This window comes from Pristis pectinata, chromosome 6 (genome assembly GCF_009764475.1).
Source record: "Pristis pectinata isolate sPriPec2 chromosome 6, sPriPec2.1.pri, whole genome shotgun sequence".
Taxonomy (NCBI): Eukaryota; Metazoa; Chordata; class Chondrichthyes; order Rhinopristiformes; family Pristidae; genus Pristis; species Pristis pectinata.
Genome location: NC_067410.1, coordinates 81507360 through 81519911, shown reverse-complemented (window position 1 = coordinate 81519911; position 12552 = coordinate 81507360). Strand labels below are relative to the sequence as shown.

Here is a 12552-nt window from a genome sequence, read left to right as displayed (position 1 = left end):
GATATGCCCGAGCGGCTGCTGTATCTCCCCTTGAGTATGCGTGTTGCGATTTTTCTGAGTGCTCCCAAACGTGTCAGCTCAGCATTAACGCTGAGAGTTAAGAGTACGGCGAGAACTCATGCAACCTACTGGTGCGGCGAAAAAATGTGAACTAGACACGGGGGAGGGGGAAGCTGGTGTTGGCGTAGATGGAGGAGGGGCTCATTAAACAAAACTGCTGCCAATACGGGCAGGTTGCTGGCAAATTTACACTGCAGAACATCAAAGTGCTGAGTTTTTCTTCCCCAAAGAGTTAAATCACTGCAGGGTTGACGAAGAGACTGTAATTGGGGGAGTACAGCTTAATGTGTAAAGAGCCTTGAATGTTCTCCGTGGTTAGTCGTTGACCTGCATCATTCCTTGGCATTTCCCCGGACCGAAGAGCATCAAAGTACTTGTGATGCAATGTTTCGCTGATACCTCCCCGGATTAAACCAACAGCTCTGTTTGCAAGTATTGCAAGGCAGCTGGTTTGTTGATTTGAGGTTAGCATTTTGATTCGGGCTCCATTAACCAAACAATGCAAGTCTCAATTGCTTGCACCGATCATAATTTGAAGGCACGGAATAACGAGGAGAGGCACAAGCAGAACTCCAGCAGCCCGAAATTAGGCAATGGGGCCCGTGCGAAATTTCGGACGGTTGCTATCATTGCCCGAAGTCTGGGGCACTTCATACCCCAACACCACATGTCTTTGAAGGAATCAACAGCAAAGCAGACGGGGATGAAATATAGGTATGAGAAACGTTCGCGTTTTATTCCGCAGTTTAGCGATCTGTTCCATTGCCTTAGCTGGATGATCTGAAATCTGAAGTAGTAATGTAAGATATTCTGATCATAACGTTCAAATGGAATCATAATGGCCCCAATAGAGTAAGGCGTGAGTTCGTAGTAAATTAGTTATTTGCTTAGTTATAAGCTTCCAAGTGCTTTAGCGTAGGGAGGAGGTTAAATATAATATTGATTAAGTGTTGTAATGTAATGTTTCACAGATTCAGAACCTTGGAGAACTAATTATTTATGGCTATATTCGCACATAAAGTGGATGGATGCTTGTAGACTTTATGTGAAGTATTCCCAGCAGCTGCTGCATTTTGCTTGTATGAAACATTCCTTTTCGTTAAATGTCCCCAATTACATTATTTGCTTGTCTTTCTCATTCAAGTAATAAACACGTTTGCTTGATACTAAAGTATATTAACAAATAACAATGTTCAGTGAAAAAGATAATGTAAATTAAGCAAAAAGTTTAATGTACATAGAAAGAGATATGCTGTTCCCAAGCTGCGATCTGAATCATGTAGGGATTAAATATGCAATAACCTGTCAGATAAATGCTTTTTCTCTCCTGTTTTAATTATTTTAATAATCTATGTCACAATAGTGTTGAAGTGCACATGTGGAAATTACACCTTGTGAGGTCCTTAACAACACAAAAATCCAAACATGTTTTTGGTTATACAAAGGTTCTTTAAAACCATCATTTCACTTGATTTCTTTCAGGCTAAATATAATGGGTATTTTGTTGAGAATGATGTTAGAAGATTTTAAAGTTTTTTTTAGATCCAGTGTAAGCATGTTTCCAAAGGTGGAAAATCTGAATTGCTGTATCCCATGAAGAGAGAAATACACACTAATAGAAGCATACGTCGATCTTGAGTCTAAATCATTTAACAGAATGAATACAAGTCTTGTGAAAAGTTAGTATAGTTCAGTGATTGGATTCTCATCTTTACACCAAATAGCTTATTGAAGTGTCTGAGGGTGAGTGCATTGCCTTACTGGGAAAGGACTAAATGCGTGAAAATCACCCTTTCAGACAAAATAGATTCAAAAGCAGGTTATCAAAAAATGGGCCAAGTACACATCACCAGAAGCTATCGCAGTAACTGCTGTCTGGAGAGTTCTGGCATGTTAAATTTATATCATCTTTTATGAGCTTGAACTTCATTGTTCTTCAGATCTTGGACTCGTGTTCAGACATCCTCATCTTTATTATTCAGCCGCAGATTTCAATGACTTGAATAACAACAATCTTTTAGTTATATAGAGCTTTTAGTGTCGTAAATTGTTTCAAGTCACTTCAAAGGAGAGTTATTAAACAAAATTTGAAACTGAGCCACATTAGAAGAGAAGGAGACAGCCTTGCCAAGGGGTAAGTTTCAAGGTGTACTTAAAGGAGGAAAGAGTTTTGACTGGCAATTCCAGAGCTTGGGTCCTGGGCAGTTGAAGTTGCATCAGTCCTGGCAAAGCATTTAAAATTAGGAATGTTAGATTGGAGGACTGTTGATATTTCAGAGAGCCAAGAGGACCTTAAAAACCACAGAGATAAAGACAAGCAAGGCTTTGAAGGTATTTGAAGACAACTCTTCAATTTTAAAACTTGTATCAAGCTACAGATTTTTGGGTAATTTTATAAGAGGTGGAACAAAGGAGACTAGGCAGAAGTACATTGGAGTAGTTGAGTCTAAAGGCAACAGTGGATGAGTATTTCAGCTGTAGATAAACTAAAGCTGGAAGCATTACAGAAATGCAAGTAGGTGATCATAGTGATGGTGCAGAAATATGATTGGATGCTTATCTCTGTATCAAGCAAGACTCCCAAACTTGCAAATAAAATAGGCTCCGATTGTTGCCAGGAAGGCAGATGGAGTGGATGGCTACGAAATGGAGTTTGTGATGGGACCGAAGGTGATGACTTTGGTCTTCTCAGTTATTTATTTTCCATATTACATATTTCCTTATGACACAGGAGGCCATTTTGGCCCATCTAGTCTATGCTGGCTCGCAGAGCAATCCCAGCCCCCAATGTTTATTTGGAGAAATTGTCTGATAAAGTGTTAATTTAGAGATGGTGAAGATGGTAGGGAAGAAGAACTGGGTGTCATCAGTGTATGTGAATAAATCAAGTTATACTTTTTATTTGGAATGCAGCAATTTTTGCTGGTGTAATAGGGTCATATTCTGTTGATTGCACTCATTCATCATTGGGCCAATTATTTATAGTCAGTGAATCATCCCTTGCCGACCATCAAGTACCCATCTATGTTAATCCCATTTAACAGCACTTGGTCCATAGCCTTCTATGTGTTGGCGTTTCAAGTGTTCATCTAGATCCTTAAATGCTGTAAAAGTGATTGTATTCACCACTCCCTCAGGTAATGCGTACCAGATTCAAATCACCTTCTTAGTGAAAAAATTCCTCCTATTTCCTCTAAACCTCTTTCCCCTTACTCTAAGCCTATACCCTCTGGTTTTCAATACCGGTGATATAAGGAAAAGCTTTCTACTATTTATCCTCTCTGTGGTAGGTTAATCAAGAAGATTGAGATGCATGGGATCCACAGTGACTTGATAGTTTGGATTCAGAAATAGCTTGCCCATAGAAGACAGAGGGTAGTGGCTGGAGATCTGTGACCAGTGGTGTTCTGCAGGGATCAGTGCTGGGACCTGTTTGTGATATATATATATATATATGTATATAGATGACTTGGATGAAAATATAGAAGGGTTGGTTAGTATGTTTGCAGATGACACAAAAATTGGTGGGAGTTGTGGACGGTGAAGAAGATTGTCAAAGGATATAGATCAGTTAGAGTTATGGGTGGAGAAATGGCTGATGGAGTTTAATCCGGGCAAGTGTGAGGTGTTGCACTTTGGGAGGTCAAAATGTAAGAAGAAAATATACAGTTAACAGCAGGACCTATAACTGCATTGATGTAGGGGAGGATCTTGGGGTCCAAGTCTATACCTCCTTGTAAGTAGCAACACAAGTAGATAGAGTGGTGCAGTAGGCCTATGGCATATTTGCATTCATGGCTAGTGGCATAGAGTATAAGAGTCAGGAAGTCATGATGCTGTTGTGTAAAACTTTGGTTAGGCAGCACTTGGAGTATTGCGTGCAGTTCTGGTCGCCCCATTGCAAGAAGGATGTGGAGGCTTTGAAGAGGGTGCAGAAGAGGTTTACTAGGATGATGCCTGGATTAGAGGGCATTAGTTATAAGGAGAGATCAGACAAACTTGTGTTGTTTTCTCTGGAGTGTCAGAAGCTGAGGGGAGACCTGATGGAAGTTTATAAAATTATGAGAGGCATAGATAGGGTAGACAGCCAGAATATTTTTCCAAGGATGGAAATGTGGAATACCAGATGGCGCAGCTTAAGGTGAGAGGGTGAAAGTTTAAAAGGGATGTGTGGGGCAAGTGCATGGAACTTGCTGCCAGAGGTGGTGGTGGAAGCAGATACGATAGTGGCGTTCAAGAGGTTTTTAGATAGGCACATGTATATGGAGCGATATGGATCACGTGCAGTCAGAAGGGATTAGTTTAATTTGGCATCATGCTTGGCACAGACATCATGGGCTGAAGGGCCTGTTCTTGTGCTATATTGTTCTATGCCTGTTATAATTATGTATGCCTCTATCAGATTCCCGCTCAGCCGCCTCTGCTCCAAGGAAAACAACCCCAGCCTATCTAATATCTCCTCAACCAAAGTGCTACATCCCAGGTAACATTCTGATGAATCTGCTCTGCACCCTCTCCAGTGCAATCACATTGTTCCAATAATGTGGTGACCAGAACTGCACATGGTACTCCAGCTGTGGTCTAAACAAAGTTTTATAAAGTTGCACCATAATCTGCTAAGAACACAAGAATACAGGAGTAGGTCACCAGGCCTCCCAAGCCTGACCTGCCATTCAGCATGGTCATGGCTGATCAATGCTGGCCTCAACTCCTCTTCTGTGCAAGTTCCCCATAACCCTTAATTCCTTGATCTTTCAAAATATTTATCGATCTCCACCTTAAGTATGTATAATGATCTGGCCTCCATCTCCCTCAGGCAGAGAATTCCAAAAATTCACCACACTCTTGAGACAAAAAAATTCTACACACCTCAGTTTTAAATGACTGGCCTCTTATTTTCTAGCTGTGTTCCCTTGTTTGTGTTCCTTCCACTATGAAAACATCTCAACATCTGCCCCATCAAGTCCTTTTAGGATCTTGTATATCTGAATAAGGTCATTCCTCATTCTTCTAAACTCCAAGGAAATATAGATCCAAACTGTCTAGCCTCTCTTGATAGGGCAACCCTCTTATCCCAGGAATTAGCCTGGTAAACCTCCATTGGATTGCTTCCATAGAACCATACAGCACAAAACAGGCCCTTTGGCCCACCATGTTGTGACGTCCATCAAACCACCCTCACACTACCTAACCCCTTCCTCCCGCATATCCCTCCATCTCACATTCCTCCATATACCTATCCAACAAGCTCTTGAACCTGTCCAATGTATCTGCCTCCACCACCACCACAGGCAGTGCATTCCATGCACCAACCACTCTCTGGGTGAAAAACCTCCCCCTGACGTCTCCCCTGAACCTCCCACCCATAACCTTAAAGCCATGCCCTCTCGTCTTGAGCATTGGTGCCCTGGGAAGGAGGCGCTGACTGTCTACTCTATCTATTCCTCTCAGTATTTTATATACCTCTATTATATCTCCTCTCATCCTCCTCCTTTCCAGTGAATAAAGCCCTAGCACCTTAAGCCTCTCCTCATATTCAATACTCTCTAATCCAGGCAGCATCCTGGTAAATCTCCTCTGCACCCTCTCCAAGGCCTCCACATCCTTCCTATAATGAGGCGACCAGAACTGAACACAGTACTCTAAGTGTGGCCTAACTAGAGTTTTGTAAAGCTGCATCATCACCTCACGGCTCCTAAACTCAATCCCGTGACTTATGAAAGCCAACATCCCATTGGCCTTCTTAACTGCTCTTTCCACCTGTGAGGCAACTTTCAATGAACTGTGAATATGAACCCCCAGATCCCTCTGCTCCTCCACACTGCCAAGTACCTTGCCATTTACCCAGTACTCTGCCCTGGAGTTTGTCCTTCCAAAGTGTACCACCTCAAACTTCTCCGGATTGAACTCCATCTGCCACTTGTCAGCCCAGCTCTGCATCCTATCAATATCCCTCTGTAAACTCCGACAGCCCTCCACACTATCCACAACACCGCCGATCTTAGTGTCGTCCGCAAACTTAGTAACCCAGCCCTCCACCCCCTCATCTAAGTCATCTATAAATATCACAAAAAGTAAAGGTCCCAGAACCAATCCCTGTGGGACACCACTAGTCACTGCCTCCAATCCGAGGGCACTCCTTCCACCACAACCCTCTGCTTTCTACATGCAAGCCAATTCCTAATCCACACAGCCAAGCTTCCCTGGATCCCTTGGCCTCTGACCTTCTGAAGAAGCCTACCATGAGGAACCTTATCAAACGCCTTACTAAAATCCATGTAAACCACATCCACCGAACTGCCCTCATCAATCTTCCTAGTCACCTCCTCAAAGAACTCTATCAGGCTTGTGAGGCAAGATCTTCCCGATATTACTTTAGAGAAGGGGACCAAACTGTGGCTGGTATTCCAGGTGTGGTGTCACTAACACCTGTGCAACTATAACAAAACCTCCCTATTTTTAAACTTCGTAAGAAAGGCCAAAATGTTTGCTGCCTTAACGACTTGCTGGAGCTGCTTGCTAACTTTGGGAATCAGGCACTGGTAAACCTAGAACCCTCTGAAGTTCACTCACTGGCAATTTGGATGATAATCTTCCATTGTCCCTATCTACACAGATCCCATATGCCCGCTTTAGATCTGTTGACTTCTGTGCCTTGGGTAGTCAAGTATCTCTCTAGATGGCTCTTAAATGTTGTGATTGTATCTGCCTCCACCATCACCTCTGGCATTACATTCCTGATATCAACCATGATAAAAGCTGATGAGGTAAATTTCCAAGCCCCTATATGACTACAATTTTGTTTCAGCAGCATGCTTAGAAAGTTACAATTGTTGCTTCTCATTGCTCATTCTTGGAAGTCACAGCTCCTTCCATCGGCAGACACAATGGAGATGGTTTGCTCAGTGAATGATGGTAATGGGACCAATGGTCTGAAAGACTTTTCCGTTCTGTGATGTGGATGTTCCTCCTGTGGCACCAAAGGTTATTAATAGTGTTAAGTTTATCATTTTTCTATGATACCTTGGGAATTACACACATTTAGGTTGTTTTCTATGACTTCATCTATTTTTCAGTGAAGATCGGAAACTAGTGGCTTGTGAGTTTGCTGAATTCATTGTTTACCACCTGATCATTGCTGTGGCAGGAGAAATGATTTATTTGGAACCTCATTAAGAATATCCTTTGAACTCTGCTGCAGTACCTCTCTGTTATGCCCAACTTTGTCTGAATGGGTCTAAGCTATTGTTCATAACTGTTTAATGGTATTTCAAGCTGTGTAAGGAATGAAAATTCTTATTGTGGTAGCAAAACCCCAAAATTCATTTAGCATCATCTGCTGAGATTTTTTTTCTGTACAAGGTTCCCACCATTAGTGCAGAGAAAACAACCAGCCTTGCTTGTGAAACTGTTCATCCATTTCAGCTGAAGAACTGAATTTTCATCTTGCCTGCCACTTTCTGCAATGAATCATTTTGGCATTCAAAGTATATGCCAATATTATTGCATTATTGATTTGAGACGGTTGCTATCTTGCACCAAATGTGCCCTGCTCTTTGAACGACTGCCACTTTTAATTTGAATTTGGTATATGTTGTCCCCAGTATATTTTACCTATTTACGTGTTCATTTAAAATACTGAACATCTGTTACAGATAATTGCTTATTGTGAAATTTACAATTGGGTTGTTATCTATTAAAGATTATAAATTTTGTTTTGTATTTTTCTTGCCATTAATGAACACAATATATTGAACACTTTCAAGCCCTTGGTTACATTTTTCTAGGGGATTGTATGTGTTCTTGGACAAATCAATGAGGCAAACCTGAGTAGTTTTTAAGTTCAGGCTCTAATTAGGAATGGGAAGCTGAATAATGTAGGATTATTGTGCATAGAGTACTGTGTTATAGCATACATGTTCACAAGGTCAAGTCAATTTATTTATCATTACTTGGGAACTTTCGACACATGCTATATTTGTGACTTTGTTTTAAAAAGATTTCAGGAATGCAGTTTTTGTTTTTAGAGAACAGTTTGCTTGAGCTTTTGGGGAGGGTTTAAAGTAGGTTGGCAGGGGGATGGGAACCAGAGTGTGAGGTCAGATGATGGAGCAGTTGGTGAAAAGGTAGATGCAACGTGCAGAGAGACTGTGAGGAAGGATAGGCAGTGGATGGAGTATAAACAGAGTCAGTTGGATGGGTTGAAATGTGTTTACTTTAATGTGAGAAGTATTAAAAATAAGGGTGATGAATTTAGATTAATACATGGAATTATGATGTGGCCATTACAGAGACTTGGCTGTCGCAAGGGCATGATTAGTTGCTAGATGTTCTGGGGTTTAGGTGTTTCAGAAGGGACAAGAAGGGAGGTACATTGGGGGAGTGACATTGCTAACCAGGGATAGTATCACAGCTGCAGAAAGGGAGGATGTCGTGGAGGGTCAGTGTGGGTGGAAGTCAGAAATGGGAAGGGAGCAATCACTCTATTGGGAGTGTTCTGTAGGCCCCCCAATAGCAACAGGGACACTGAGGAGCAGATAAGCAGGCAGATGTTGGAAAGGTGCAAAAATAACAGGGTAGTTGTCATGGGTGACTTCAACTTCCCCAATATTGGTTGGCACCTCCCTAGTGCAAAAGGTTTAGATGGGGCAGAATTTGTTAGGTGTGTCCAGGAAGGATTCCTGACACAATATGTGGACAGGCTGACTAGAGGAGAGGCCATATTGGATCTCGTACTAGGCAATGAACCTGGTCAGGTGACAGACCTCTCGGTGGGCGAGCGTTTCCGAGATAGTGACCACAACTCCCTGACCTTTAGCATAGCCATGGACAGGGATAGGAGCAGACGATATGGGAAAGTTGTTAATTGGGGGAGGGCTAATTACAATGGTATTAGGCAGGAACTTGGGAGTGTAAATTGGGAACAGATGTTCTCAGGGAAATGCTCATCAGAAATGTGGAGGTGCAGAGGGACCACTTGCATGGGGTTCTGGATAGGTTTGTCCCACTGAGACAAGGAAAGGATGGTAGGGCGAAGGAACCATGGTTGACGAGAGGTGGAACGTTTCTTCAGAGGAAGAAGGAAGTGTACTTAAGATTTAGGAAGCAAAAATCAGACAATGCTCTTGAGAGTTATAAGTTAGCCAGAAAGGAGCTTAAGGGACTTAGGAGAGTTAGAAGGGGACATGAGAAGGCCTTGGTGAGCAGAATTAAGGAAAATCTCAAGGAGTTTACACGTACAATAAAGAACAGGAGGATGTCTAGGAAGAGTGTAGGACCGCTCAGGGATAAGGAAGGGACTGCTCAGTAGTAAGGAAGGCAAATGCAATGTTAGCATTCATTTCGAGAGGACTAGAATATAAAAGCAAGGATGTAATGCTGAGGCGTTATAGGTGTTGGTCAGGCCACATTTGGAGTATTGTGAGCAGTTTTGTGCCCTGTATCTAAGGAGGGATGTGCTGGCATTGGAGAGGGTCAGGAGGAGGTTTATGAGAATGATCCCAGGAATGAAAGGGTTAACGTATGAAGAACGTTTACTGGCTCTGGGCCTGTACTCACTGCAGTTTAGAAGGATGATGAGGTGGGGGCGGGGGGGTGGAAATCTCATTGAAACCTGCTGAATATTGAAAGGCATGGATAGAGTGAATGCGGAGAGGATGTTTCCAGTAGTGGGACAGTCTAGGACCAGAGGGCACAGCCTTAGAATAGAAGGACGTCCCTTTAGAACAGAGAAGAGGAGGAGTTTCTTTAGTTAGAGGGTAGTGAATCTGTGGAATTCATTGCCACAGATGGCTGTGGAGGCCAAGTCATTGGGTATATTTAAAGCAGAGGTTGAAAAGTTCTTAACTAATAAGGGCATCAAAGGTTACGGGGAGAAGGCAGGAGAATGGAGTTGAGAGGGAAAAATAAATCAGGCATGATCGAATGGCAGAGCAGACTTGAAGGGCCAAATGGCCTAACTCTACTCCTATGTCTAATGGTTCTTATAAAGGGGGAAATATATGCCTAGGGGAGGTCCTTAATGAATACTTTGCTTCAGTGCTCACCAGGGAGAGGGACTTCGATGAATGTGAGGTCAGCTTAGAACAGGTTAATGTGCTGGAGCATGTCGAGGTTAAGAAAGAGGCAGTGTTGGACCTTCTGAAAAATATTAAGATAGATAAATCCCTGGGGCCAGATGGGATATACTCCAGGATACTACAGGAAGCAAGGGAAGAGATTGCTGGGGTGTTGATGATCTTTGTGTCCTCCCTGGTCACAGGAGTGGTATCAGAGGATTGGAGGATGGCAAATGTTGTTCCATTGTTCAAGAAAGGTAATAGGGCTAATCCTGGGAATTATAGGCCAGTGAGTCTTGTGTCAGTGGTGGGCAAACTATTGGAGAGGATTCTTAGGGAAGGATTTACGAGTATTTGGAGAAGCACAGTCTTATTAGGGATAGTCAGCATGGCTTTGTGAGGGGCAGGTCATGCCTCATGAGCCTAATTGGGGTTTTTTTGAGGAGGTGACCAAATTGATGAAGGTAGAACGGTGGATGTGGTGTATATGGATTTCAGTAAGGCATTTGACAAAGTTCCCCATGGTAGGTTCATCCAGAAAGTCTTGAGATATGGAATCCATGGAAACTCGGCTGCGTGGATTCAGAATTGGCTTGCCCACAGAAGGCAGAGGGTGGTAGTAGGTGGAGAGTATTCTGCCTGGAGGTTGGCGACTAGTGGTTGTCCACAGGGATCTGTTCTGGGACCCTTTCTCTTTGTGATTTTTTTTGTTTAATATATATCTAAATGACTTGGAAGAGGAAGGGTGGGTTAGTAAGGTTGCAGATGACACGAAGGTTGGTGATGTTGTGGATGTGTAGAAGGTTATCATAGGTTACAATGGGATATAGACAGGATGCAGAGTTGGGCGGAGAAGTGGCAGTTGGAGTTCAATTTGGAAAAATGTGAAGTGATACACTTTGGAAGAATGAACTTGAAGGCAGAATACAAGGTTAATGGCAGAATTCTTAGCAGTGTGCAGGAATGGAGGGATATTGGGGTCCAAGTCCACAGATCCCTCAAAGCTGCCGTGCAAGTTGATAGGGTGGTTAAGAAGGGGTGTGGTGTGCTGGCCTTCATTAGTCGGGGTATTGAGTTCAAGAGCCGCAGGGTAATGTTGCAGCTGTTTAAAACTCTGGTTAGACCACACTTGGAGTATTGTGTTCAGTTCTGGTTGCCTCATTTTTGGAAGGATGTGGAAGCTTTAGAGTGGGTGCAGAGGAGATTCACCAGGATGCTGCCTGGATTAGAGAACATGCCTTATGAGGAAAGGTTGAGTAAGCTAGGGCTTTTCTCTTTGGAGCAACGCAGGATGAGAGGCGACTTGATAGAGCTGTATAAGATTTGAGGGGCACAGACAGAGTGGACAGCCAGCACCTTTTCCCCCAGGGCAGCAATGGCCAATACCAGAGGATATCAGTGTAAGGTGAGTGGAGTAAAGTTTAGGGGAGATGTCAGAGGTAAGTATTTTACACAGTGAGTGGTGGGTGCCTGGAACGCACTGCCAGGGGTGGTAGTAGAGGCTGATACAATAGGGAAATTTAAAAGACTCTTAGCCACATGGAAGTAAGAAAAATGGAGGGTTATGGGCTGTGTAGGAGGGAAGGGTTAGATTGGTTGTGGAGTAAGTTTATATAGGTCAGCACAATATCATGAGTCAAAGGGCCCATACCATGCTGTATTATTCTGTGTTCTAAAAGTACTCTGAGACTAGTTCATTGTCACTGACCAACAGTCTTGTTTCCAACTAAGGATTTAAAGTCAATGTTTATATTTTATTCCCTGGTTATTGATTCAAATATTAAACCCAAACAGTGATAACATGAGTAACTACTCAAAGACCCTCACAGAAATTTGGTGTTGATTTTTCATTGCTTGTCATTTTGACAAATTGTGAAAATGTGAATTTCATCCAAGCCGTCTGATTTATCCTTCCAAATTGACATTCCATCCAAATTAAAATATAAAGGCAGAACTTTTTTTATTCCATCTATGATATCTTGGGGATTACATTCATATTTAGGTTGTGTTCTATGAATTCATCTATCTTTCGGTGACAATCAGAAACTCGTGGCTTTGTGAGTATGCTGAATACATTGTTTATTACAGGTCCTCCCCAGTCTACAAATGCCTGACTTGTTTGCAGCCCATCATATGAACAAGCATCTGGGAGACTGGCGGTTTGGATTTGCTGCCTACTGTGGGACTGCAGGAATCTTCTGCCGTGTGGGGACTTGGTTCGCGGCCACATTTCTGACTTGCGAACTGTCCAGGTTATGAGCAGTTCACAGGATCGGAACCCTGCCGTAACATGGCAAGGACCTGTACCTGATCACTGCTGTGGCAGGAGGCACTATCTTTCTTAGCACCTCATTAAGAATTTCCTTTGAACCCTGACTGTCGCAAGCACGTCTTAGTATTATGCCCAACCTTCCCCAAATGGCTGTAAGCTATT

General features: G+C 42.8%; 1 protein-coding gene across 1 annotated transcript in view; it reads left to right on the top strand.

Moving 5' to 3' along the window:
* Positions 1-245: 245 nt before the first annotated feature.
* kcnab1a (potassium voltage-gated channel subfamily A regulatory beta subunit 1a) overlaps positions 246-12552 on the top strand; it is a 177829-nt gene continuing 165522 nt past the window's right edge. Inside the window, exon 1 of the mRNA XM_052018558.1 lies at positions 246-774. Within this exon, the coding sequence (XP_051874518.1) occupies positions 560-774 (215 nt within the window). The 5' untranslated portion in view covers positions 246-559. The remainder of the gene's footprint in view (positions 775-12552) is intronic.